Genomic DNA, 26,456 nt, shown 5'->3' on the forward strand with positions numbered 1-26,456 from the left:
CACTCCAGTGTTCTTGCCTGGAGAATCCCAGGGACAGCAGAGCCTGGTGGGCTGCCGTCTATGGGTCACACAGAGTTGGACACGACTGAAGCGACTTAGCAGTAGCAGCAGCTCCCTTCTTTGCTTTTTCTCCTTTAATGAAGTAGAAGAAAAGAAGAAAGATCAGAGTTCTTTTCAGGTGGTAAGGGACAGTCTCACTTGGTGGAACGTTTATTTCAGCCATTTGTGTCGATCTGCGTGTGTGCCTGCAAGTATTGGCTCAGGATGTAAGATGCAGTTCTTCTTGAGGGTTGTGGTCACAGTGAGAAGACACTGCTTTGTGTGGCTTTCCCCGAGGAAGTGACATTTGAGCTGAATACGAAGCTGTTAATACCAGGAAATGGGCACGCAGAAGAGGAAGAGGGATCCTGGCAGTGCCAGGGTGTGGCTGTGCCCACCTAGTTCCCCGGAAACTTGGCTCCTCGGCTGCACCCCACCGTCCATGCCCAGCCCTCAGGACTGCAGCTAACCGTGCTGCTGAGAATTCAGTCCGTTTCTGTTGCTTGCTTCCAGGCCAGGCCTGGCACTGGGCAGGGGCCAAACCCATGCCAGCCCGGGACATTGGTTGGCTTGTCTTGGGGCTCAGGTCCCTGCCCCCGTGCAGACTTTCAGGTGGGAGGCGCTCAGTGCATACCTGCTAGGGCCTGTTGCACTTCCCACTCCAAGGTAGACTCCAACTTTCCCGATCAGCCTCAGGCTTGGGGTAAAGGTGGGGAGGCAGCGCAAGACTGGGCAGCTCCCTGGAGGAGGTGGCCTTTGCTGCTGGGCTGAGACGTGGGTTCTGCAGACCCTCCGGGCCGCCCCTCCCCGTCGGCAGAGGGTGAGCTCATCTCAACGGGGGTGGGGGGGGCGTCGCCGGCTGCCCGGGCGCCTGAGCTCACGGCGCGCCCCCGCGGGTCCCCCCCGCCCCCCCGCCCCGTTCCTGGGTGATTTTTACCAATTAAGGCTTTTTCGCCGGGCCGGGTCGGGCCGGGTGCGGGGCGGGGGTGCGGCCAACAAGAAGGCGGGCGGCAGCGGCCCATTCGCGTGGAGGCGCCCGGCGCGCAGCGGACGCCAGCAGAGCCCCGAGGCGCCCGGCGCGGGCTCGAAGACCGGCCAGGCGCCACCCCGCGGCCGCCGGCCGCCCGCAGGGAGAGCAGGTGAGGCGTCTGCGGCGGGCACCCAGCGGAGCGGTTGGCGGGCAGCTCACGGCGTTGGTGGGGGGGTGCCCGGGGCCAGGTGCAAGCCGGGGTGTGGTGTTGCAGCCGCCTTCCCTGGTTTCCTGGGGAATCCGGGTCTGGCCCCGCAGTGTGAGAGCCCAACAGCCACGGGGGCGCCCTGGGAGGGTGAACCGGGGGACAGGTCACTGCATGACTGTCCGGGAAGGCAGGGCTCTGAGAGCAGGACGTTGTGTGGGGTCAGGGCGAGAGGCCACCTGGAAAGACACTGCAGCCAATATGCCCCCAGGAGGGAGGTCGACCATCGGTTCCTCCCTGACATCAGTGCTCTGGGCAGTGGCTGCTTTGGGTAGGGGTGCGGGGCTGGCTTCCGGGCCGCTGCGCTCCACTGGGGCAAGGGCACACGGGGTTGGCCAGGCTAGATTCGAGGCTGGGCCCTGTCCCAGGTTGGCTCTGAACTGGATGTTCACTACCAGGTAGGATGTGAAGGCCAGCGCCCCCCCCCCCCCCGCCCCGATTCCTGGGCCAGGAGGAGTAGGTGACGGCCTCTGGGAGACCCACCTGCACGGGCTCCTAGCAGTGCAGTCAAGGTGGGAATTCAGCACTGGAGCGCTGTCAGCCTGCCTGCCACACCTGGGCTTGGGCAGCCTCTCCTGCCACCCTGTGCCTCTCTTTCACCAGCCGTGGGAGGGCCTGGCTTGGGGTCTGAGGGCAGGAGTGGGGGTGGGAGGCGGGGTGTGTCTAACAACATCCAAGAAATCGACTCCAAATAAGGGAAAATATGAAAGAGCTGTATTTCGGCTTCCAGGGACTGCCCGATCTGGGGGCTTTGGGATGGGGCGCCACCTGGTGGTGATACTGTGTCCCCTGGGGACAAGAACTCGTTACAGCCCCATCTCTTATCACCCCCCAAATAGGGAAGAAGCCTAAGGCTGGCAGCCAAGGCTTCTGTCCCCCTTTCTGCTGGAGTTGGCTGCTAGTTACTGACGCTGACTCAGTTTCCCTGCTCTCTGCAGATTAAGAAATGAACACAGATAACCCAACTGGATGGCACTTGTCGAGTGACAATGAATTCTCAGTATGATTCTCTCCTTGGGGGACTGGCTCTTCAGGGGGGCAAGGGGAACAGAAGGATGGCTCTCATCTCTGCTTGGATGGGGCCTGCTAGGAAGGAGTCTGCATGGGTCCCCCTCTACCGCTGTCCCTCCCATCTCCATCCCAGTCCCCAGACACTGTGGTGTGGAGTTTTGCACAGGTGTGTCTAAAGTGGTCAGGCCTTTAGACTGAAAAATGTCACTGGTGAGCAAAAACCAGTGTGGGGTGCCAGGCAGCCCCAAAGAGAGCATGCTGGAGGCCAGGTGCTGACTGCAGCCCTACTGTGGGTGACACAGTCCCCAGGGCTGTGAGAGTCGGCCTTATTTGGGCATGCTGACCTAGGGGCTCCTTTCCCACTGGTCTTTAGCAGAGAACTTAGGTACTGCTAGTCGGAAGCTCGATCTAAGTACCAAGCAGGAGGGACAGAGACATGCTTTTCTGGAAAAAAAAAAAAAAAAGATGTGAAGAAGGGAACATCCTGCAGAGGGAAAGTACACAGGACCGAGGGAAGTGAGTCCACTCTGGGGACGAAGCCACGGGTAGGCTGGCTTCTCCAGACTGAAGAGGGTGGCAGTGACTGTCCCCGACAGGCCTCTTGCCTCTGTGCCTTTGCTGGTCTTAGTATCCCCACAGTGACCGCCCCCCCCCCATAGTCTCCAGTTATCTACAAGAAAATGTATTTTGAGTGAATAGGTCCCCAGTGCCCAGTCCTGGCTCCATGGCAGGCCCCGGCTGCCTTTCATGGTTTGCCCCCCTCAGTCCCCTGGCCCCCCTGCCCGGGAGGCTCCCTCTGCACTCCCACGACCCTGAAGCCCACTGAGACCCAGGTGCTCAGAGCACATTATCGGAAGCCCGGGGCAGTTCCCTCTGGCAGCCTTCTGGGTCACGCTGGGTTCAGGGGCCATCCCAGCCATGGAGGGGAAGCCCCTCGCGCCTCGGGTGGACTGCCGGTGGGTGAGGCAGGCACCCGCCATCTCTGCATGCATCGCATCACAGGGCGCCCCGTGCCAGTGCCCATTGGCATGCCCGGGCCCCTTCCAAGGCTGCTGGCTCCTGGAGCGCTGATGGCCTCCTGGCCCAGTGCCCCATTTCCTCTGGGGTGCAGAGGGGAGGGAGGGAGGCGGTGGGAACCGGCGAGCGCAGGCCAGGATCCTGCAGAGCGGGAAGGCGTGCTGGGGCAGGGGGTCTGGGGGTCTGGGGGGCGGCTTAGGGTCGGGCGGCTACGAGCTTCCCTGGCGTGGCGCACGCGCGCCCGGCGCGGGCAGCAGAGCCTAGTCCGGACCCGCGCTCTCCAAGGGCTCGCCCCTTCGGATCGGGCCCTTTCTCTTGGCTGCCGGCGAGGCGGCCGGCTGGGACGCGGCCAGGGACCCCCGAGCGTCGGAGGTTGGGGGAGAGGGGGCGGCGGGGACCGAGCGGAGTCCACGTGACTCACGGAGGGCGAGCCACCCCCCGCAGGGGCCTTGGGGAAGGAAAGTCCCTTGTATGGTGTGCCCGCTGCAGGCCAAGCGGTCCCCCGCTCTAGACGTTGCTCAGCCTTTCATCGCTGCAGCGTTTCCTACAGCGCGGGAGGGAGACCTCAGCATTTCCTCGCAGCCTCGCCTGCTCCGGGGCCCTACGACCCTTCCCGGAGCCTGGGGGTCGGGTCAAAGAGCCGGGGCGGGGGTACTCAGGGGGGCATTCCAACGGGTGGGGAGGGGCGGGGCGGGTGCGGCCCCAAAGCTCCACCCCGCCGCGGCCCCGCCTCCTGGCCCCTCCTCCATCAGCATTTAAAGGGCTCGCTCTCACCGCAGCGCAACCTCAGCTGTCTGCCTCGCCCTGCGCTCGCTGAGGTGCCTGCGACTTTAATTAAAGGGCCGTCCCCTCGTCTAGGCTGCAGCACCGCCCATCGGCTCCTCGCGCCTCAAAATGAGTAGCTCCCACTCTCGGGCGGGCCAGAGCGCTGCGGGCGCGGTTCTGGGCATCGGTGCCGACACACGAGACGCCGAGATGCCGGCCACCGAGAAGGACCTGGCGGAGGATGCGCCGTGGAAGAAGATCCAGCAGAACACGTTCACGCGCTGGTGCAACGAGCACCTCAAGTGCGTGAGCAAGCGCATCGCCAACCTGCAGACGGACCTGAGCGACGGGCTGCGGCTTATCGCGCTGCTCGAGGTGCTCAGCCAGAAGAAGATGCACCGCAAGCACAACCAGAGGCCCACCTTCCGCCAGATGCAGCTTGAGAACGTGTCGGTGGCGCTCGAGTTCCTGGACCGCGAGAGCATCAAGCTCGTGTCCATCGGTGAGGGCGCCGGACGCCCGGTGGCGCTGGCGGGGCGAGGGTGGGGGTTTCCGCGCGTCCTCCCCTCTTCCCTGAGCCGACCCCTTGCAGACATCCCCTTAAGCTGCGGCGCTGCCCCGGGGGCCACCCAGCTGCGTGCGGGCCTCGAGAACAAAGGCTCGCAAGCCAGCGGTGCGTGCGGACCGCTACGCGCCCCCGCCCGCCGGTCCCCGGCTGGCCCACGCCCAGGCTGAGCTCACATCCTCCACAGGCCGCGCCCCTGCCGCTGCGCCCGTGGTGGGAGAGGGCCGGGACGGGGTGGGGGGGAGTGGGAAGGCGGTGCGGCGGGCACTAGCCAAGCTCTGGCCGTACGCCCAGCGCCCCATCTCTAACGAGGGGGAGGCCAGGACTCTCCACCTCCTATAGCAGTTGGGAGACGGCTCTTGGGCCTCCGAACACCGTTGTGGTTCCTAAACAGAGGCTTGGAGCTTGTGGGTTCCATTGTCTAGGACCCCTCAACTGAAGATTGCTCCAAGTTTAGATCTCCTTTTGGGAACTCGGGGCCCAGAAAGGACCATAGCTAGCCAAACAGCACCTGAGATAGGTTTGGGTGCTGGCTTGTAGTCGCTTAGACACCCAGTTACTGTTGATTGTGGGCCAAACTCTTGCTTCTATGTAGGACTTGCTTTTCTGCATCTAGAATACAGGAGTTCCCTGGGAGGTACTCCAACATGTGCTGGGCTCACTGCCAGCCCACTGTCCGTGTCACTGGGCTGGTGAGGCTGGCACTGACCAGGCCTACCGCATCATTCCCAGGCACCTCTCGAGATGGGAGCCACACAGGGATTGGCACCAGAACTGGTGACTTTGCCCTGGAGCGGGGGGGCGGGGCGGCGATGTGAGACACGGAATGAAGGGGCACCAGCTTTATTTTCTTCAGCATTCAAAGAGAACTTCCAGCAGCCCCTGCAGCCCTGGCCTGGTCCACGCTGAGCCTGAGAAAGTGAGGGACCAAGACTCAGGTGCCCCCAATCACTCTGAGCAGGTCTCAAGGGCCCCACCTCTTTTTCTGGAATGCAAGTCTAGGCCGAGGCCCACCCCCCAGTCCCATACTCAGTCTAGCCAAGCTGAGTCATCTTTGAGCCTTGGGGGGGGGGGCAACCGGATGTGGGGAGGCGAGCCACACCCCAGTTGTCTGGGGGGGGGTCTCCCCCCCCCCCCCCCCCCCCCCCCCCCCCGCCCTTCTTCTCCTCCTCTTGTGAGCTGGCTGGAGCAGGCCTAGTTCCCAGAGCTTTGCCATATAAGGCAAAAAAATGTTGGAAAGCAGCAGTGATTAGGGGAAGGAGGGGGCAGGCTGGCCCGGGGCTGGGGAAAGGGGGTGGGATGGGGCGGGGCCATCCAACCAGTCAGTCTCTCAACTCTTAGCCCAGTCCTTCCCGCCCTCTTTTGTGAGTTGGATGGGACGGCCTGGGCCAGCCTCCTATGGACCAGGGGGAGGGCCCAGCCCCGGGAGGACCGGTGAGCTTGGCCTTGTGTGTCCCCTCGTGGGTCTGGGTGGACCTCAGGCCTCCCGAGGCTCTGGTTCCAGGCTCAGGGTTCTGGGGATGGGAACCTGGTGGGAAAGTGCAAGTGCTCCCGTGTACTTGGTCTTCTCCGAGCCTGAGACCCCCTGTCCTGCCGCTTGGCAATAGTGCGGGGCAGTGGTGTAGGACTGGGATGAGCCCCCCATTGAGAACTGGGAGGCCACTCTGCTGAGTGGTGTTGAGCTGGTCTTCGAGGTGCAGCTTGCTGGGTTCAGAGGCTGCCTGGTCCCCACCCCCCAGTTGACTTGCTGGACAAGCATTTTCTCCTGATTATTGGGGAGTGGGTGAGTGGAACCCATCAGCAGGGATTCCAAAGATAAGCGGCCCTCCTGTGTTCTTAGGCCCAGCCCTACGCCCCAGTCCCCAAGAGCTTGAGACTGACACCCAGAAGGGCCTTGGGTGGGGCCCTGAGGGGTTGCCATGGTGATGGGGTGCAGGGTGCCTGCCCTAACCACTTCCCCTGTGGTGAGCTTGGTGGCCACCCGCCTGCAGCCCAGCGGCCTGTTAAGTGATGAGGAGGGCGGGCAGTGGCTGAGCCTACTGCTGAGACAGCGGGACTCTGGGACCCCACCCACAACCCCCCGCCAAGCGAGGGGCCCTGGGCACCCAACCCAGGCTGGCGGGCCCCACCCCAGCCCCACCCCCCCGGGCTGGGTGAGGGGGCCCCTGGAATGTGTCCTGCTCGGCATCCCGGCTGGCAGGCCATCCCTGCTGGGCCCCAGTGAGTCAGGGCCAGACCGCCGGTTCCTTGGGGCCAGTGTTCAGCCCCTCCCCTACACCAGGCCAATGGCCCAACCCCCAGCCTGGCTCTGTCGGGGGAGGGGTGAGTACAAAGGAAGTGGGGGCCGGCAGGGGTTCACACCCTCCACCCAAAGGGTCCTTGCCCAACTTCCCCAGCCTCAGTCATTCACGCCCCCACCCTGGGCCAGCAGTTGTATTTCCCAACCCAACCCCCGCTTGGCTTCCTCTTCCCCAGCGCCCGCCCAGGGGCCCTGGCATCAAGGCCCCAGGGTCCAGCTGTTTCCCCTGCCCCTTCCTTGGAGACCTCTGGAGAGGGGCCTGGGTGGCTGCAAAGCACTCACCCACTCTCTCTCTCTCTGGAACCGTCTTTGGGGATCGGGGCCCCAGGGGCCCCGATCGACAGCCTGGGTCTGTCGCCTGTCTGTTCTCTGGGCCCCCATGGCCTCAGGGCTTCTGGCAGCCCCCCTGATTGTGCTGTATTGGCACTGCACGTCTGGAAGGGTTTTACCCTTGAACCTCCTTGATGGTCCCACAGGCACCTGCACCCCACCCTGCCTCATGGAGGCCTCCTCCTCCCTCGGGCGTGCTGTCTCCCACACTCGCCAGTGCCTGGGAGTGGCCTGCTGTTCCGTGTGTGTGCTTCCACACCCCACCCCCGAAGCCGTGTGTGCGCATGTGTCTGTGCCTGTGCCCAGGCCCCCCCACCGGGTTGGCCGTGCCCACCCAGCGCTGCCACTCGTTGCCCTTGCAGACAGTAAGGCCATCGTGGACGGGAACCTCAAGTTGATCCTGGGCCTCATCTGGACCCTGATCCTGCACTACTCCATCTCCATGCCCATGTGGGATGAGGAGGAGGACGAGGAGGCCAAGAAGCAGACCCCCAAGCAGAGGCTGCTGGGCTGGATCCAGAACAAGCTGCCACAGCTGCCCATCACCAACTTCAGCCGTGACTGGCAGAGCGGCAGAGCCCTGGGCGCCCTGGTCGACAGCTGTGCCCCGGGTGAGGGGTGTCGGGTGTTGAGGGTGAAGGGGACAGCCTCTGGCGAGGTCCCGTGGTCCCTAGACAGACGACTTTCCTCCATCTGCAGGCCTGTGCCCCGACTGGGATTCCTGGGATGCCAGCAAGCCCGTGAACAATGCACGGGAAGCCATGCAACAAGCTGATGACTGGCTGGGCATCCCTCAGGTATGCCCCCCTACCCTGGCCAGCGGGGTCTGCTTGGGGGCCAAGATCCCCATGGGGAGAGGTGGAGTGTCCCAGGAGCCCCAGGCTTGGAGGCCCACTGGCTCCTCCCTCTGTCTGTGAAGGTGATCACCCCCGAGGAGATTGTGGACCCCAACGTGGATGAGCACTCCGTCATGACCTACCTGTCCCAGTTCCCCAAGGCCAAGCTGAAACCAGGGGCTCCCCTGCGGCCCAAACTCAACCCGAAGAAAGCCCGAGCCTATGGGCCAGGTGAGGGAGCCAGGCAGGAGTGCTCCTGCGAGGTCACCTTCTCCCCGTGGGGCCGCGTCCTCTGAGAAATGTCAGCTCCTTGGGAGTCTTCCATCACGTGGCCGCAGGGTTATTGACTGCTCTCCGCAAGTCAGACAGGAGTGGGTCAGGGCTGATCAAAAGCAGCCACTGGCTGGATGTTCCCCACGTCACACCCACCCAAGGCAGAGTGTGTTTAGGGAGTAAGGACCCATCCACTTTGCTGTAAGTGAACTTGAGACCCAGCCAGGTTATCTGACGGGAGCCTGAGCCCCGGCACGCTTGAGCGAGCGTTCTAGAAAACAGGCCCAGGCCTGTCCCACGAGAGACCAGTTCAGAAGGGAATAGGGAGGGGTGCTGAGCCCGTGCAGGTGAGGGGGTGGCCCTGAGGCCAACCCGTGGCTTCCTCACACTTCCCGGGCAGGCATTGAGCCTACAGGCAACATGGTAAAGAAGAGGGCAGAGTTCACGGTGGAGACCAGAAGCGCCGGGCAGGGAGAGGTGCTGGTATACGTGGAGGACCCGGCTGGGCACCAGGAGGAGGTAAGGCAGCCTGCAGGTAGGCCCTCGCATTACCAGGCCTCCGTGTGCCCGGGGCTGCTCCGAACGAAGACTCACGGGCTCCTTCCCACCCTAGGCCAAGGTGACCGCCAATAACGACAAGAACCGTACCTTCTCTGTCTGGTATGTCCCCGAGGTGACGGGGACTCACAAGGTGAGCCCTCAGCCTGAGGGGAGGCTGGGAGCAAAAGCTGTGGCTAGGGGGGACCCCAACCCTGGCCTCACGGCCTGCCCCTCCTGGGAACAGGTCACCGTGCTCTTTGCCGGCCAGCACATTGCCAAGAGCCCCTTCGAGGTGTACGTGGACAAGTCCCAGGGAGACGCCAGCAAAGTGACTGCCCAGGGCCCTGGCCTGGAGCCCAGCGGCAACATTGCCAACAAGACCACCTACTTTGAGATCTTCACGGCGGGTGAGTGGAGGGTGCTGAGGCCAGCGGGCTCATGGGAGGACGAGAGGCTGGAAGCTGAGCCGCTGCTTCCCAGCAGGTGCGGGCATGGGTGAGGTGGAGGTGGTGATCCAGGACCCAGCAGGCCAGAAGGGTACCGTGGAGCCTCAGCTGGAGGCCCGGGGCGACAGCACGTATCGCTGCAGCTACCAGCCCAGTGTGGAGGGCGTCCACATGGTGCACGTCACTTTCGCCGGGGTGCCCATCCCTCGCAGCCCCTACACAGTCACTGTGGGTCAAGGTAGGCCAGCCCCAGCTGCCTTCCACAGGGCACAGCTCCAGCTGGGCGGTCTTGGATGGGGGCAGCCAGGCAAGTGCTGCTGCAGCCCTGCCCCGGCTCTCGGGACATCTGTGCTTCCACTGTTGGGGCCTCCTCCTCCTCCTCCCGCCTTCTCCCTCTCTCTCTCTCCACGCTTTCACCTTCGGAAGAGCTCGCTCCAGCTGTCTAGAAACCTGCTGCTCTCTGCTCTGCCCACAGGGTCAACGGTACTTGGATCTGTCTTCCTAGGGGGTTGGGGGTGGGTGGGCTGGGTGTGGGGTCTGCGGGGGGAGCTGGTGTGGATGGAGCACAGGGAAGGAGGCCTACCATGTCTGGGCCTGGGCCCCAGGTCCTTGGGTCACGGTCTCTTCCGGTTCTTTCTTACATGGCCTTCACCATCCCGGGCAGCCCACCGGCCCAGTCCGGTGGGAGACAAGGGAGGGGGTCGCCCTGCACTAGCTCCCAGCAGCTCAACCAGTCCTCTGCTCACAGCTTGTAACCCAGGTGCCTGCCGCGCTGTCGGCCGGGGTCTCCAGCCCAAGGGTGTGCGAGTGAAGGAGACGGCCGACTTCAAAGTGTACACAAAGGGGGCGGGCAGCGGAGAGCTGAAGGTCACCGTAAAGGGCCCCAGTAAGTTGGCTTGTGGCTGGGGTAGGGTGATGCCAGCCCCTGGCCACTGCTCAGCAGGCCTGAGGCTTCCCCTTGTCTCTGACAGAGGGTGAAGAGCGTGTGAAGCAGAAGGACCTGGGCGATGGTGTCTATGGTTTCGAGTATTACCCCATGATCCCCGGCACATACACTGTCACGATCACGTGGGGTGGCCAAAATATTGGGCGCAGGTGAGGCCCTGGATGAGCGCTTTAGAGGTGGCACGCCTCCTCCCCTGCAGGGCTTAGGCTCATCCTTCCAGGATGGGCCCTTCAGCACTCCCTGGGTGGCTCTCTCCTTGCAGTCCCTTCGAGGTGAAAGTGGGCACTGAGTGCGGCAATCAGAAGGTGCGGGCATGGGGCCCTGGGCTGGAGGGCGGTGTTGTCGGCAAGTCTGCAGACTTTGTCGTGGAGGCCATTGGCGACGACGTGGGCACCCTGGGTGAGTAGGTGGCTACAATTGGGGGTATTCCGGGGGCAGAGGCTAGCAAGGGCCACCCTCCCGGGGATCCAGGGCCCTCATGAGCTGGCGGCTGTTGTCAGGCTTCTCGGTGGAGGGCCCATCGCAGGCTAAGATCGAGTGTGACGACAAGGGCGATGGCTCCTGCGATGTGCGCTACTGGCCACAGGAGGCTGGTGAGTACGCGGTGCACGTGCTGTGCAACAGTGAGGACATCCGTCTCAGCCCCTTCATGGCCGACATCCGCGACGCGCCCCAGGATTTCCATCCAGACAGGGTAAAGAGCATGTGCCACTGGGTGGGGGAGCCTGAGGGGGCCGGCACTCTGCCCTGAGAACTGGGTGGCCTCCCATCAGGTGAAGGCACGTGGGCCTGGATTGGAGAAGACCGGCGTGGCTGTGAACAAGTCAGCAGAGTTCACAGTGGATGCCAAGCACGGCGGGAAGGCTCCTCTCAAGGTCCAAGTCCAGGTGAGGTGCTCCCCCGTGCCAGGAGTGGGCTGGGCAGGTGCCCACTGACCAGGCAGTGACCAGGAGGCCTCTTGCTCCTGCCCACTTTGCAGGACAATGAGGGCTGCCCAGTGGAGGCAACGGTCAAGGACAATGGCAATGGCACTTACAGCTGCTCCTATGTGCCCCGGAAGCCAGTGAAGCACACGGCCATGGTGTCCTGGGGAGGTGTCAGCATCCCCAACAGCCCCTTCCGGGTGAGCCTTTAGCCCACTTCCCTGGGGCCCCTGCTTCATTTGATACAGCTCTGTTTGATGAAACTTGCACGCCATACAGTCAACCCCTTTCCAGTATCCAACTTGGTGGTTTTGGGTGAGTTCTGAGTTGTGAAGCCATTACCATGACGGAAGATGAGGCCGTTTTCACCACCCCCTAAAGAAAGTCGGCAACCCTCCAAAGGCCCCCTGCCCTGGCCTAAGCAGCCTCTCCTGTCTCTGCTTTCTGGCTGGGTGGGGATGGACTCGTATCCCCTGTGGCCTGTATACCGTGAGTCATTGCTTCTTGCCTTTCAATGGCTGGATGATACACCATTGCGTGGATAGACCACGTTTTCTGTTTCCAGTCATTTGTTGATGGACATTTGGGAGTTTTTTCACCTTCTGGTTGGCAGGAGCTGTGCTATGAATGGTCCAGAATGGGTGTTAGAGGGGACTAGAGGGGACGAGTGATCTCATGTCTCTCGGTGGATAGACACCAAAAAATGGAATTGCAGCATCATATGGTTGCTTGTGTTCGGAAAAGAAAAGGAAAGGAAAGTCGCTCAGTCATGTCCAACTCTTTGCAACCCCACAGACTGTAGCCCACCAGGTTCCTCTGTCCATGGAATTTTCCAGGCAATAATACTGGAGTGGGTTGCCATTTCCTTCTCCAGAGATCTTCCCGACCCAGGGATCGATCCCGGGTCTCCAGCATTGTAGGCAGACACTTTACTGTCTGAGCCACCAGGGAAATCTGCTTGTGTTTGAGGGGCCACCAAATGATTTCCAAGGGTGGTGGCACCACTCTGCGTGCCCAACGGCGGTGGGTCAGAAAGCCTCTGCCTGTCCTCTGGGCTGGTTGTGACCCTGCACTTGCCCCTGTGCCCTGCAGGTGAATGTGGGTGCCGGCAGCCACCCGAACAAGGTCAAGGTGTACGGCCCAGGAGTGGCAAAGACAGGACTCAAGGCTCACGAGCCCACCTACTTCACTGTGGACTGCACGGAGGCTGGCCAGGGTAATGCCCTGCCTTGGGAGTGGGTGGCCGGTGGGTGCAGCGTCCCTGTGAGGTCCCCAGCCCCATGCCCTCCTCCATTGCAGGTGATGTCAGCATCGGCATCAAGTGTGCCCCGGGTGTGGTGGGCCCTGCCGAGGCCGACATCGACTTCGACATCATCCGCAACGACAACGACACCTTCACGGTCAAGTACACCCCCCGCGGAGCTGGCAGCTACACCATCATGGTGCTCTTTGCTGACCAGGTGGGTGTGCTGCTCCTGGCCCCCAAAGATGGCTGAGTGTTGGGTTGCTGCTCGCCTCTCAGCCCTTCTCCTCCCACCCCTTGCAGGCTACGCCCACCAGCCCCATCCGGGTCAAAGTGGAGCCTTCCCATGATGCCAGCAAGGTTAAGGCAGAAGGTCCCGGCCTCAGTCGCACCGGTGAGGACGGCCCCCCGCGTAGGGAGGTCGGGGCCCCGAACAGGGTATGTGTATGCGCATGCAGGAGCCCCTAGATGGTTGCTGTGTCTCCTCAGGGGTCGAGCTTAGCAAACCCACCCACTTCACGGTCAACACCAAAGCTGCCGGCAAAGGCAAGCTGGATGTCCAGTTCTCGGGGCCGGCCAAAGGGGATGCAGTGCGTGACGTGGACATCATTGACCATCATGACAACACCTATACCGTCAAGTACACGCCTGTGCAGCAGGTAGCCAGCTCTCTTGACCCCCTGTGGCCACACCTGTCCGTACACATGCTGAGCCTGTGGGCCCCTTCACATGGTGGGCTGGGTGGCTGGCTCCAAGAGACTTTGTGCCCACTCTGGTTTCTCACCTGGGACAGAGTGGGCACAGCAGTTGGGGGGTGCAGTGTCCCCAACCCCCATGCCCGAGTTGGGAAGGCACGGGCCAGGGGCGCTCAGCCATGACCTCTGACCCTGTCTTCTGTACCCCTCCCAGGGCCCAGTGGGCATCAATGTCACTTACGGAGGTGATGCTATTCCCAAAAGCCCCTTCTCAGTGGGGGTGTCTCCAAGCCTGGACCTCAGCAAGATTAAGGTGTCCGGCCTGGGAGAAAGTAAGTTGCTGGGGCCCTGGCACAGCCGCTGGCGATGCCCAGGCTGTCTGAGCGGCCTCACAGTCCTGTCTTCCCCCCATCGCTTCAACAGAGGTGGATGTTGGCAAAGACCAGGAGTTCACGGTCAAGTCCAAGGGCGCCGGTGGCCAGGGCAAAGTGCTGTCGAAGATCGTGGGCCCTTCAGGGGCAGCGGTTCCCTGCAAGGTGGAGCCAGGCCTCGGGGCTGACAACAGCGTGGTGCGCTTTGTGCCCCGTGAAGAGGGGCCCTATGAGGTTGAGGTGACCTATGATGGCGTACCTGTGCCTGGCAGCCCCTTTTCCCTGGAAGCCGTGCCGCCCACCAAGCCTAGCAAGGTAAGGGGGGTGCCGGGGCCACAGCCCATGTCTGCTTTGGACCTTACTCCTCCTCTTGGTCCTTCTGAGCGAGGGCCCTGCTCGGGCCTGTGCCCGCCTGGTAGGGGAGGGAAGCCAGAACAAGAAGAGAGACAGATGGAGTCAGGCTGGGGTCTGAGGGTCAAGGGTCAGAGAGCTGGTGCAGCTTGGGCTCCTGACCCGCCCCTCCTCCCCTAGGTGAAAGCCTTCGGGCCAGGGCTGCAGGGGGGCAGTGCAGGGTCTCCTGCCCGCTTCACGATCGACACAAAGGGTGCCGGCACAGGCGGCCTGGGCCTGACGGTCGAAGGCCCTTGTGAAGCTCAGCTCGAATGCCTGGACAACGGGGATGGCACGTGCTCTGTGTCCTATGTGCCCACTGAGCCTGGGGACTACAACATCAACATCCTCTTCGCTGACACCCACATCCCCGGCTCCCCATTCAAGGCCCACGTGGTTCCCTGCTTCGACCCGTCCAAGGTCAAGTGCTCAGGCCCCGGGCTGGAGCGGGCCACGGCTGGGGAGGCCGGCCAGTTCCATGTGGACTGCTCGAGTGCGGGCAGTGCGGAGCTGACCATCGAGATCCGCTCCGAGGCAGGGCTGCCGGCCGAGGTGCACATCCAGGACCACGGTGACGGCACGCACACCATCACCTACATCCCCCTGTGCCCTGGAGCCTACACCGTCACCATCAAGTACGGCGGCCAGCCTGTGCCCAACTTCCCAAGCAAGCTGCAGGTGGAGCCCGCAGTGGATACCTCGGGCATCCAGTGCTATGGGCCCGGGATTGAGGGTCAAGGTGCGAGGCTCTGCCGTGGGACATGGGGTGGGGGAACTGGGGTGTCTGGAGCCCCCGTCTTCCTCTTCACATCCCCTCCCCCACAGGTGTCTTCCGAGAAGCCACCACCGAGTTCAGCGTGGATGCCCGGGCTCTGACGCAGACTGGAGGGCCCCACGTCAAGGCTCGCGTGGCCAACCCCTCGGGCAACCTGACTGAGACCTATGTGCAGGACTGTGGTGATGGCACATACAAAGTGGAGTACACGCCATATGAGGAGGGTGCGTGTCGGGGTGCCAGAGGGACTGTGGGGGGTGAAGGGGCAGGGCAGTCTGGGCCCCTTCTAAGTCAGCCCGCCTTCCTGCAGGACTCCACTCTGTGGACGTGACCTACGACGGCAGTCCTGTGCCCAGCAGCCCCTTCCAGGTGCCAGTGACTGAAGGCTGCGACCCCTCCCGAGTGCGTGTCCATGGGCCAGGCATCCAAAGCGGCACCACCAACAAGCCCAACAAGTTCACTGTGGAGACCAGGTGGGCAAGAGCCCCACAAGCAGGGGCCGCGGTGGGCATTAGAAGTCACGGGATAACGAGCTGTCTGTTTGGACTAGGGGAGCTGGCACAGGGGGCCTGGGCTTGGCTGTTGAGGGCCCCTCTGAGGCCAAGATGTCCTGCATGGACAACAAGGATGGCAGCTGCTCGGTTGAGTATGTCCCCTACGAGGCCGGCACCTACAGCCTTAACGTCACTTACGGCGGCCACCAAGTGCCAGGTGAGGAATCAGGTCAGCTGGGGCCTGGCTGGGGCCACCTGCCTGCCCTCCAGCCTGTCTCAGAAATGCCACCTCTCGGCCCCCACAGGCAGTCCTTTCAAGGTCCCTGTGCACGATGTGACAGACGCGTCCAAGGTCAAATGCTCTGGGCCTGGCCTGAGCCCGGGCATGGTCCGTGCCAACCTACCTCAGTCCTTCCAGGTGGACACGAGCAAGGCTGGCATGGCCCCACTGCAGGTCAAAGTGCAGGGGCCCAAAGGTGAGTGTGTCTGGGGTGTGGGGGTCAGGTCAGGAGGGCCTGGTCCCCTGAGGGAGGGGGTCTCGCACACCTTGGGGTGGGACGCAGGTGGGCAGGCAGTTGACGGAGGAGCCGCAGGTGACACCAGAGCCAGTGACCTGGTGAAGGGGACCAAAAGGACATAGACCACTGAGCAGAGGTGGGCAGGAGAGAGGGCAAGGGCCCAGGTGGTACCCAGATTAGTGTCATGTCACAGAGGCTCAGGGCTGTTCCTGGGGATGGGCAGGGCTAGGCCTGGGTGGGGGCTGAGTATACATGGCTCAGATCCGGCTTTTTAGTGTAGTGGGCCTAGGAACCCAGAGCACCAGCTGAGACTCTGTCTCTGGGACTGGGGTCAGGCCTGGTGGAGCCGGTGGACGTGGTGGACAATGCCGATGGCACCCAGACTGTGAACTATGTGCCCAGCCGTGAGGGGCCCTACAGCATCTCAGTGCTGTATGGAGACGAAGAGGTACCCCGCAGGTAAGGAGCAGGGCCCTCTGTCTTAGGGGAGGGGGCACTGGCCTGGGCACCAAGAGCCATCCTAACCACCCACAACATCCTGGCCCGACAGCCCCTTCAAGGTTAAGGTGCTGCCTACACATGATGCCAGCAAGGTCAAGGCCAGTGGCCCAGGGCTCAACACCACGGGTGTGCCTGCCAGCCTGCCTGTGGAGTTCACTATTGATGCCAAGGACGCTGGGGAGGGCCTGCTGGCTGTCCAGATCACGGTGAGTGGGCCATGTGGGGGCCACCTGGCCCTGCTGTTTTGCAGCTCTGGGTCCATGGCAGGTGGGGAGGGGAGGGACCCGGGCCTGAGGTCCACAGCCTGGGGCAGATGAGCCAGTCTGGGTCTCTGGTCTCACCTGGGAGCCTGGCCCCCGCCTCTAGGATGGTGGTCACAGACCCAGGCTTCCCCTACACACATACTTGCTCACTTCTGATGTCACCAAAGCCCTTAGTGCCTCAACTATTTTGCCTGTAACATTCTCCAGGGCCAGGTATAAGGCTGGGACTCTGGGATCTTTCAGAGGAGCTTGTCCTACTGCTGGGGCTGGCCCTGGGGTAGAGGACTGGGGCTGAGAAGTGTTTGTGGGGATAAAGCAGGATAGGTGCCAAGTTTCCTGGCCGTGCCTGTCACTGGGGGCTTCCCTTTTGGACCTTGCCCGTGGGGAAGTAAGTAAAGGACAGTGGTGGATGCAGGCAGCCATTTTGGGCCATGGTGGCTGACCCTGCAGCAGCAGTGCTTGACACTTGGTCCTCTGAGAGGGCCTGAGGGAATCCTGGGCCAGGGTGAGCTTGGACCAACTGTTCTACTCTGTGCTCTGCTACACAGGACCCGGAGGGCAAGCCCAAGAAGACACACATCCAAGACAACCACGACGGCACGTACACAGTGGCCTACGTGCCAGACGTGACAGGCCGCTACACTATCCTCATAAAGTATGGTGGTGACGAGATCCCCTTCTCCCCATACCGTGTCCGCGCCGTGCCCACGGGAGATGCCAGCAAGTGCACCGTCACAGGTGAGCCCAGCGTGCCAGCAGCCACGGCGCTCAGCACGGGGCTTGGGTGTGCCTGTGTGCAAGGGCTCGCTGCTTGGGGCGGCGTGTGGGAGTGGGGGCCGCCCCCTTGAGTGACTCACCTGACCTTTCTCCTTGCTCTCTGCCCTCTCACCTCAGTGTCAATCGGAGGTCACGGGCTAGGTAAGCTGCTTGCTGGGGCCACTCCCAATGCCCCTTCTGCCCAGAGGGCAGCTTCCTTTCCTCTTCCGGCTGATTCCCAGGACAGTTCCAGCTGCAGCTCTTGGCAGGGACAGAGGGGAGGAACTGGAGGGTTAGGGCCCAGGGAGGCCTCTGGAGCTGGGCATGAGTGCTCCGGCCCTCCCCCTCTCTGGGCCTCTGTTTTTCCACCTGAGAAGTCGGGTTGCAGCTGTGAGCTTTGGGGCGAGGTGCATCCCTAGAGGCACCCCCCTGGGGGCTCTGGGGTCTGGGGATCTTGGCGCCCTGGGGCAGTCTCGGGGGCGGGCAGCAGGCCCGGTCTCTTTTCACTTCCTCCTTCTGAGTCCAGGGTCTCCCCCAAGCAGCGGGAGTCCCCAGCCCCAGCCGGATCCACAGACCCCTGTCCCCACCTCCCAGGGGCCTCCGCGTCCCAGGCCGGGGGAGGTGCCAGTGCATGAGTGGGTGGGGCTGGCTGGTAGTGCCATAGCACCAGCATTGACTGCTTGGGCGGCCAGCATGGTGGGGCCCGGCCCAGCCTCAGAGTGCCAAAGTGCACTCAGTGGCCCACCCTCTTCCCGCCTCCCTCCCTCCCTGCCCCTCCCAGCAGTGACGTTATTCAGATGGTCCCCAACCAGACCTGGGAGGGGAGGCTCACCCCAGCCAGGGATGCCAGCAAGAGGCCACAAGCACATGGGAGCCTCTGGAGGCTGGAGGCCTGGACCTTGGCCAAGGTGGCCCTGGAGAAAGCTAGAGGGTGGCAGGGGTTCGATGACTCTGTCCAGGGGGCCTCAGGGTCTGAGATGACAGGCCTGTGTGCCTGGGCCAGGGGGTAGGACCTTGGGGACCAGGGGCAGGGTCAAGACTGGGGCTGAGAGAGCCGTCTTGGTTTACCTTGGCCGCCATGTGCCAGCGGAGGCAAAGAGCCCAGTTGGGGAACTGAAGTCACTTCGGTATCAGTTGCAAGGCTGGCTTGGGCTAGGCTGCTGGTGGGTGGGTGGGGCTTGAGGGGAGAACCAAATTGCAGGGGTGGGGGGCTTCAAGGATGGAGCAGCCCAGACCTGCTGAAGAGCTGGGTGCTGGGCAGGGAGCGCAGGTAGTTGGGGCCAACTGAGGTTTGGGCCCAGGCCACTTGCTAGATGGTGGGTCCAGGTTCCAAGCCAGGGAGAGCAGGTGTGGCTGTGTGCGAGGTGAGGCCTCCCAGGGCGGGGTGGGTGGTGGGGGTCCAGGCATAGAGTTCTGGAGCCCCACAAAGTGGGCGCCCTTGGCGGACAGGACAGCTCAGGGGCCGGCCAAGTGGCTGGCTGGGGACCCCCTTGAACTTGGCCCCAGGGTGGGTTCGGTGTTGCCAGCTGCTTCCCTGGCAGGGGCCGGGCTCCAGAAAGCACTCGCTGCCAGGCCTCATGGTCCCCAGCCCCCCGAGCCTCCATGGCTGAGCCCAGATCATAACGTCACTGTCCCTCCCCTCTGCTCTCACCGCCTTGCAGCCATGGTTCTGGCTTGGGCCCCCTGCCCCCCTGCCCCCTGGGCGCTGGCCCCTCTGCTGCGCTGCACTGCCTGGGTGCTAACCCCCCTGCCTCCCTGCTTCCCTGCTCCCGGCTCCCTGCCTGCACCAGGCCGTGCCCGGCTGCCCCTTCTCTGCAAGCCTCCGGTCGAGCGAGCCTTCTCAGTTGTCAGGAAACTCCAATTGCACCTTCAGGCCCCAGGGGTGGGGAACAAGTGTCACATGCCCCACGCTGCAGCAGGACTCCGCCTCACCGCGTCCGCACACAGCACTGAGGGCCAGGGCATGGCCACAGGGGTGAAGGCAGCCCGGGGCTCAGCTGTCAGTCAGCATGGTCCAGGGCACCACTGGCTGAAGCCAAGTTGGCAGGGGAGATGGCAGCAAATGCTTAGGCCCCGGCAGTGGCTTCGGGGCTTTCCAGGCCCTTCTTCTTCTCAGACTCCTGGGTGCCACCCATTGGGCTTTTCCCATGTGGCGGGGATACGCCCCGAGACAGGACTCCCGGGCTTGAGGTGGTTCAGGGGAACCTTTCCTGCCTTCTGAGAAATCACTCACCATTCCAGCTTGGGGGGCGGGAGGCCTGGCTGTGCTTGGTGGTTGGCAGTAAGAGGCCTGGGCGGCTGACACGTGGATGGCCGCGGCCTGAGCACCGAGCTCATGCCCCGGCCCCCGCTTCGGGGACCCACCCTGCCCCACCAGGTGCTGGCATCGGCCCTACCATCCAGATCGGGGAGGAGACTGTGATCACTGTGGACACCAAGGCAGCGGGCAAAGGCAAGGTCACCTGTACTGTGTGCACCCCCGATGGCTCTGAGGTGGACGTGGACGTGGTCGAGAATGAGGATGGCACCTTTGACATCTTCTACACGGCTCCCCAGCCCGGCAAATACGTCATCTGCGTGCGCTTCGGTGGTGAACACGTGCCCAACAGTCCCTTCCAAGTGACGGTCAGGAGGGTCCGGGGCTGGGGTGGGGTCCGGGCAGGGACCTGGCTCACCGCCCTCACGGGGCTCATGGGTTTGGACAGCCTCAAGCTCTGTGCCTTGCTCTGCAGGCTCTGGCTGGAGACCAGCCCACGGCACAGCCCTCATTACGGCCTCAGCAGCTGGCACCACCATATACCTACGCCCAGGGGGGCCAGCAGACCTGGGTATGGCTTGCCCTGCCACCTCCCAGCTTGCCCTGCCCTCGGGGACACTTGGGGATGGGCCGGCTGGGTGTCCCGTGAGGTCCTGTTCCGCTATCTGCGAGGAGGGACCCTGGAGCCTGCCACTTGGGACTCCTTTTCCCTCCAGTTCCTCACTCAGGCCTTCTGTGTCTCCGCCCCCCGCAGGCCCCAGAAAGGCCCCTGGTGGGGGTCAACGGGCTAGATGTGAGCAGCCTGAGGCCCTTTGACCTTGTCATCCCCTTCACCATCAAGAAGGGCGAGGTCACTGGTGAGTGCAGCTGGGAAGGGGCTAGGGAGCCACAGAGGCTGGAGGGTGCCCATGGACTGCCCTGACCCAGGCCCCCCCTGCCCTGCAGGGGAGGTGCGGATGCCCTCGGGCAAGGTGGCACAGCCCGCCATCACCGACAACAAGGATGGCACTGTGACTGTGCGCTACGCCCCCAGTGAAGCCGGCCTGCACGAGATGGATATCCGCTATGACAACATGCACATCCCAGGTACGTCCACTCAGCATGCCGGACCACCTCCCAGGGGGGCGGGCTGTGGGACAGACTGGGGGATGATGGGAGGCCCCGGTCCATGTGGTCCCTCTTCCTGCTGCAGGCAGCCCCCTACAGTTCTACGTGGATTATGTCAACTGTGGCCATGTCACAGCCTATGGGCCAGGCCTCACCCATGGGGTGGTGAATAAGCCCGCTATCTTCACCGTCAACACCAAGGATGCGGGCGAGGGTGAGCAGCAGCTCTCATCCTGACCTGCCTGATTGGGGCGGGATGCCGTCATCTGGTGGGGGGTCTGGACACGGGAGATGCTCCCCAAACTGGGCTCCCCACCCCACCCCCGGCCTCCGCTTGCACGGTTGGTGCAGTGTTCCCGGGCACAGTTCGTACCCTCATTCACAACTCTCTCCAGGGGGCTTGTCCCTGGCCATTGAGGGCCCCTCCAAAGCAGAGATCAGCTGCACCGACAACCAGGATGGGACGTGCAGTGTCTCCTACCTGCCCGTGTTACCTGGTGACTACAGCATCCTGGTCAAGTACAACGAACAGCATATCCCGGGCAGCCCCTTCACTGCCAGGGTCACAGGTAGGGGACGGCCTGCAGCGGTGACAAAGGAGGCAGCTGGCGTGGGGACAGTCTCCCTCCCGGTGCCTGGACACACAGTGACTGACCCCTGCCAGGTGACGACTCCATGCGCATGTCCCACCTGAAGGTGGGCTCTGCCGCCGACATCCCCATCAACATCTCGGAGACGGACCTCAGCCTGCTGACCGCCACAGTGGTGCCCCCCTCGGGCCGGGAAGAACCCTGTCTGCTGAAGCGGCTGCGCAACGGCCACGTGGGTAAGAGGCTGGGCAGCAGGGCCTTACGGGAGGGAGGGAAGGTGGGGGGGGTTGTATATCTTTCTCTGGCTGACAGCCCCGCCCTGTGCCCAGGGATCTCATTCGTGCCCAAGGAGACAGGGGAACACCTGGTGCACGTGAAGAAGAATGGGCAGCATGTGGCAAGCAGCCCCATTCCGGTGGTGATCAGCCAATCGGAGATCGGGGATGCCAGCCGTGTGCGGGTCTCGGGCCAGGGCCTCCACGAAGGCCACACCTTTGAGCCAGCAGAGTTTATCATTGATACACGTGATGCAGGTAGGTGGTAGGGATCTGGGAGCTGGGGTCAGACCATCATACTTGGCCCCCCGGCTCAGGGTTGTCTCGCCCACAGGCTATGGGGGGCTCAGCCTGTCCATCGAGGGTCCCAGCAAAGTAGACATCAACACAGAGGACCTGGAGGATGGCACATGCAGGGTCACCTACTGCCCCACGGAGCCTGGCAACTATATCATCAACATCAAGTTTGCTGACCAGCACGTGCCTGGTGGGTACAGCACCCATGTGCCTCCCCCACTGCTGGGCAACTCTCCGTGCCACACCCCGGGGGCCCCGAGCAGAGGGTAACCTGTCTGGGGTGTGGGTTGTGCCTTCTTCCTGCAGGCAGCCCCTTCTCCGTGAAGGTGACAGGCGAGGGGCGTGTGAAAGAGAGCATCACGCGCAGGCGACGGGCCCCATCGGTGGCTAATGTTGGCAGTCACTGTGACCTCAGCCTCAAGATCCCAGGTGGGAGCCGTGGCCGCCCGGGCGGGTCCCAGGGAGGCCTAAGCACCAGCCCTGCGGGGCCCCCGGACAGAGAGGCGTGGCCTGGGTCTCCCACTCACCTGCCTGTTCCCCCACCTGCAGAAATTAGCATCCAGGACATGACAGCCCAGGTGACTAGCCCATCAGGCAAGAGCCACGAGGCCGAGATTGTGGAAGGGGAGAACCATACCTATTGCATCCGCTTTGTGCCAGCTGAGATGGGCATGCACACGGTCAGCGTCAAGTACAAGGGCCAGCACGTGCCCGGGAGCCCTTTCCAGTTCACCGTGGGGCCCCTGGGGGAAGGGGGAGCCCACAAGGTCCGTGCCGGGGGCCCTGGCCTGGAAAGGGCTGAAGCTGGAGTGCCAGGTAGGCCTGCTTCCTTTGGGGCTCTGGCTGGTCCTGGCTGGGGGTGCAGTGGGAGGGAGGAAGTCTCCAGCAGCCCCTGCTGGTTGGGGGGAGCACAGCCCTTCATCAGGACACATTCTGCTTTCCTGCAGCCGAGTTCAGCATTTGGACCCGGGAAGCTGGCGCGGGGGGCCTGGCCATTGCTGTCGAGGGCCCCAGCAAGGCCGAGATCTCCTTCGAGGACCGCAAGGATGGCTCCTGTGGCGTGGCTTACGTGGTCCAGGAGCCAGGTACTACAGTCTGGCTGGGGCCAGCAGGCTTCCCCTTGGGGTGGGTGCCCGTCCGGGTCTACACAGACAGCCCTGCCTTCTCCCCCACAACACCCTGAGGTCCCAGGGCCTCTTGGGCTGTCAGGGGAAGGCATGCATGGCCGTCTTGTTCTCGCTCCCCATCCAGGTGACTATGAGGTGTCAGTCAAGTTCAACGAGGAGCACATCCCCGATAGCCCTTTCGTGGTGCCTGTGGCTTCTCCGTCTGGTGACGCCCGCCGCCTTACTGTTTCTAGTCTTCAGGTGAGGCACTGAGAGAAACCGCCCGCCTGGGGCTCCTGCACCCGGCCAGACCAGAGCCCCTATGTCCAGGGACCCAGCCAGCCCAGCTCAGGGCGCCGGGCTGCTTCTGCTCTGGCCGGGAACAGCCCACGCCTGGGTCGGCAGGACGCACCCCTGACGGCCGCGTGGAGTTTTTCTCGTGTCTCAGGTCTAAAGGCTTTGAACAGAAGCCTGTGCCCCTTGAGCACTAGGGCTGAGGTTTAAAGAGGGACAGCCGCCTGCCAGGGCTGCTGAGTGCTGCTTGCAGGCCGGGGGCCGCCCCGCTTCCTGCCTGCCCGCTGTGTGCCTGGAGCGTGTGGGGCTAGGGTTTTGGGGTGTGTGCCTGGAGCTTGCTGCCCCTCGAGAAGCACTGGCTCTCCCTCTTTAAACCCACTTGGACGCCAGATGGGTAAGTGCCTCCCCCTGGGCCTCCTGCTTCTGGGCCCAGCCTCCCCTTGCCCACCACCCCCAGCCTCCGCTATCCTAACCACATCTGCTGTGCTTCCAGGAGTCAGGGCTAAAGGTCAACCAGCCAGCCTCTTTTGCAGTCAGCCTGAATGGGGCCAAGGGGGCAATCGATGCCAAGGTGCACAGCCCCTCAGGAGCCCTGGAGGAGTGCTATGTCACCGAGATCGACCAAGGTGAGGCTCTGCCTGGCCATCCAGCCATCCACCCGGGCACTGCTGGGAGCAGTGGGCCTCCCCGGGCCGGCCCTGCTGGCTGGAAGCAGGCTGAGAGTGTAAAGCAAGACACAATCTGCAAGCAGCCGAGAGAGGGCCTGGGCCTCCCGCCCCCTACTTGGGACCCAAGCCCTTGGGGACTGGGCTCAGTGGCCATGCTGCTAGAAAGGACAAAGCCTTCTGGAGGCATGATCCTGCCATCTCTTACAAGAGAGACCCCCAAGTCTAGCAGTTGGGCCTGCCAGGGCCTGGAACTCACGGAAAGGCTTGGGGGTGGGAGGAGCTGCTCAATTTGACTAGTCCACGGCTGAGTCCTGCCGCTTGCTGGCTGTGTGACCTCGAGCAAGTTCCTGCCTATCTCTGGGCCCCAGTTAGCATGTGGTGGATATGGCATTCAGGGTAGCCTTTCTAAGGAGGCATTGAGGCAGGTGTTTTGCTTACAAAAGACTTCAGTCCAAATGCTGCAGCAATTAAAGCTAGCTTGGGCATCTATCAGTAGCTTGGGCATCTAAAGCTTCGTCCCTCGGGCTTCAAGATTTCTGTGCAGTAGGGTTAAGGTGCCCAGCACAGTTCCCAGAAGAAGCTAACTGGGCCCTGAGACCTGCTGGACTCACACTGGTGGGCACGTGCCACTTGCTCAGTTTGGAGGAGGGACTCCAGGCCCACCACCTACTTCTCTGTTCCTCAGATAAGTACGCTGTGCGCTTTATCCCACGGGAGAATGGCATCTACCTGATTGATGTCAAGTTCAACGGCACCCACATCCCGGGGAGCCCCTTCAAGATCCGAGTTGGGGAGCCTGGGCATGGAGGGGACCCAGGCCTGGTGTCTGCTTATGGAGCTGGCTTGGAAGGCGGCATCACAGGTAGGTCAGCGTGGGCAGCTTCTGGTGTGTGAACACAACGACTAGGGTTCCCTCCTCCAAGCTCTCGGTGACAACAGGTGGCATGTGGAGGTGACAAGACTCTGTTGGGGGGTGGGGGTGGGGCAACGGGCCAGGCCAGCTGTACCTACCTTCCCGTGCCCTCAGGGAGCCCAGCTGAGTTTATCGTGAACACCAGCAATGCGGGCGCTGGTGCCCTCTCAGTCACCATCGACGGGCCTTCCAAGGTGAAGATGGATTGCCAAGAGTGCCCCGAGGGCTACCGCGTCACCTACACTCCCATGGCACCTGGCAGCTACCTCATCTCCATCAAGTACGGCGGCCCCTACCACATTGCGGGCAGCCCCTTCAAGGCCAGAGTCACAGGTGAGCCTGGTGCCAGATGGCTGCTACACACCCCATTGCCGGGCACTCCTGCCACCTCTTGGCTGTCCACTGCTCTGCCCTGCAGGTCACCGCCTCGTCAGCAACCACAGCCTCCATGAGACATCATCTGTGTTTGTGGACTCCCTGACCAAGACTGCCACCATCCCCCAGCACAGTGCCCCAGGCCCGGGTCCCACTGATGCCAGCAAGGTGCTGGCCAAAGGCGTGGGGCTGAGCAAGGCCTACATGGGCCAGAAGAGCAGCTTCACGGTGGACTGCAGCAAAGCAGGTGGGTGTGCGGGCCCCAGCCCTTCCAAAAATGGGAGGCTGGAGAGAAAAGCAGAGAGGCCATGCCTGGGAAAGAGTGGGTGGGAAGGCCTCTTTGGGGGCCTTCTGGGCCCCCCTGCTAGCTCCTCTGCCCTCCAGGGCCCTGGAGAAACTGCAGGTTCTTTGGTTGTTCTGGGTGGACGGGGTGCTGGCTGTTTTTAAGAAGGGCTGTCACTCCAAGACAGGCAAGGTGGGGAGGACCCAGGGCAGGAACAAAGCGGGTCGCTGCAGTCACCACTGATGGGACGGGGCTTGGGGCATGGCAGTGAAGCCCTGGCCCCCACTCCCAGGCAACAACATGCTGCTGGTGGGCGTGCATGGGCCCCGGACGCCCTGTGAAGAGATCCTGGTGAAACACGTGGGCAGCAGGCTCTACAGTGTGTCCTACCTGCTCAAGGACAAGGGGGAGTACACGCTGGTGGTCAAGTGGGGTGACGAGCACATCCCGGGCAGCCCCTACCGAGTCCTGGTGCCCTGAGTGCTGTGCGCCTGCCAGTCACCAGCTCCCAGGACGAGAAGTGCCCCTGCGCCTGCCCCTCGCCACCCAAGCAGCACCTGCCCCAGCCCCGGCCAGCCCTGGCCACCCCATCACTGCAGCCTGACCCTGCCCTGTGCTGCGCTCACCTGCCTCCACGTGGGCAAAGGAGAGAGGCGAGCAGAGGCAGCCTGCCTGTCTTCTTTGGTTCTGGAAGGGGTGAAGGGGGGGGCCATGCACACCTGCCCGCTAGTTCTCTCTCCTAGCCAAGAGGAATAAAAGTTCTGCTTCCGTTCTCCTGAGCATGACTCAAGCTTTGTGGCAAAGAGGGCTGACAGGGTGGCTGGAGGTGCGGGCCCGGACCACAGGCTGTGGGATCTTCTGCTCCAGCCCCCTCTGCTGCCTGAGCACCTGGAGGGCACCTGGGGACTCCGCCTCCTCTCTGCCTCCCTGGGTTCCGATCCATGCAGGCCAGGGGGTGTCTAGTGCCCCGAGAACCGAGCCTGACATGGTTGTCCTTGTCCCAGATCATACCAGGAACAGATGCTGTCCCAGGGGAAGGCCAGGCCTTGGCCAGGCTACA

The 26,456-nt window shown here is 63.0% G+C and overlaps 1 protein-coding gene and 1 long non-coding RNA gene across 5 annotated transcripts; one reads left to right on the forward strand and one right to left on the reverse strand.

Annotated features, from left to right (window-relative positions):
* LOC147341031 (uncharacterized) lies at positions 1–1,887 on the reverse strand. Its single transcript, XR_015159790.1, has 3 exons — positions 1,758–1,887; positions 674–1,356; positions 1–132 (listed from the first exon to the last, which is right to left on the reverse strand). It is a non-coding gene; the product is annotated as an uncharacterized LOC147341031 (long non-coding RNA).
* Positions 1,064–26,175, forward strand: FLNA (filamin A). Of its 4 annotated transcripts, none has more exons than XM_086389498.1 (48): positions 1,064–1,178; positions 4,161–4,569; positions 7,624–7,872; positions 7,961–8,058; positions 8,181–8,328; positions 8,771–8,889; positions 8,984–9,061; positions 9,155–9,317; positions 9,394–9,594; positions 10,105–10,242; positions 10,328–10,451; positions 10,565–10,701; positions 10,803–10,996; positions 11,076–11,189; positions 11,282–11,425; positions 12,318–12,441; positions 12,525–12,685; positions 12,772–12,862; positions 12,958–13,127; positions 13,378–13,495; positions 13,587–13,849; positions 14,066–14,663; positions 14,750–14,923; positions 15,010–15,172; positions 15,250–15,410; positions 15,499–15,669; positions 16,047–16,170; positions 16,262–16,418; positions 17,024–17,213; positions 17,370–17,393; positions 19,609–19,856; positions 19,964–20,059; positions 20,243–20,345; positions 20,434–20,574; positions 20,681–20,809; positions 20,991–21,164; positions 21,260–21,421; positions 21,515–21,718; positions 21,795–21,947; positions 22,064–22,186; positions 22,307–22,573; positions 22,705–22,842; positions 23,009–23,124; positions 23,651–23,783; positions 24,511–24,687; positions 24,853–25,071; positions 25,157–25,360; positions 25,689–26,175. In XM_086389498.1, exons 2-48 carry the CDS (start codon positions 4,197–4,199, stop codon positions 25,874–25,876), a joined length of 7,944 nt encoding a protein of 2,647 aa, XP_086245624.1. In that variant the 5' UTR covers positions 1,064–1,178; positions 4,161–4,196; the 3' UTR covers positions 25,877–26,175. The 4 variants fall into 4 exon arrangements, with proteins under 4 accessions (XP_086245624.1, XP_086245626.1, XP_086245625.1 ...); XM_086389500.1 differs by having other exon boundaries at positions 14,312–14,663; XM_086389499.1 differs by lacking the exon at positions 17,370–17,393.
* The last annotated feature ends 281 nt before the right edge of the window (positions 26,176–26,456 follow it).

This window comes from Bos grunniens, chromosome X (genome assembly GCF_055505025.1).
Source record: "Bos grunniens cultivar Pamir isolate PY7600 chromosome X, Bosgru_T2T1.0, whole genome shotgun sequence".
Lineage (NCBI taxonomy): Eukaryota > Metazoa > Chordata > Mammalia > Artiodactyla > Bovidae > Bos > Bos grunniens.

Bases quoted from the DNA above. Each gene is read 5' to 3' on its own strand.
- FLNA (XM_086389498.1), top strand. From the start codon at position 4,197: ATGAGTAGCTCCCACTCTCGGGCGGGCCAGAGCGCTGCGGGCGCGGTT. The intron at 8,890-8,983 runs GTAAGGCAGCCT...TTCCCACCCTAG, and splicing joins CGGCTGGGCACCAGGAGGAG to GCCAAGGTGACCGCCAATAA. The intron at 15,411-15,498 runs GTGAGGAATCAG...CGGCCCCCACAG, and splicing joins CGGCGGCCACCAAGTGCCAG to GCAGTCCTTTCAAGGTCCCT.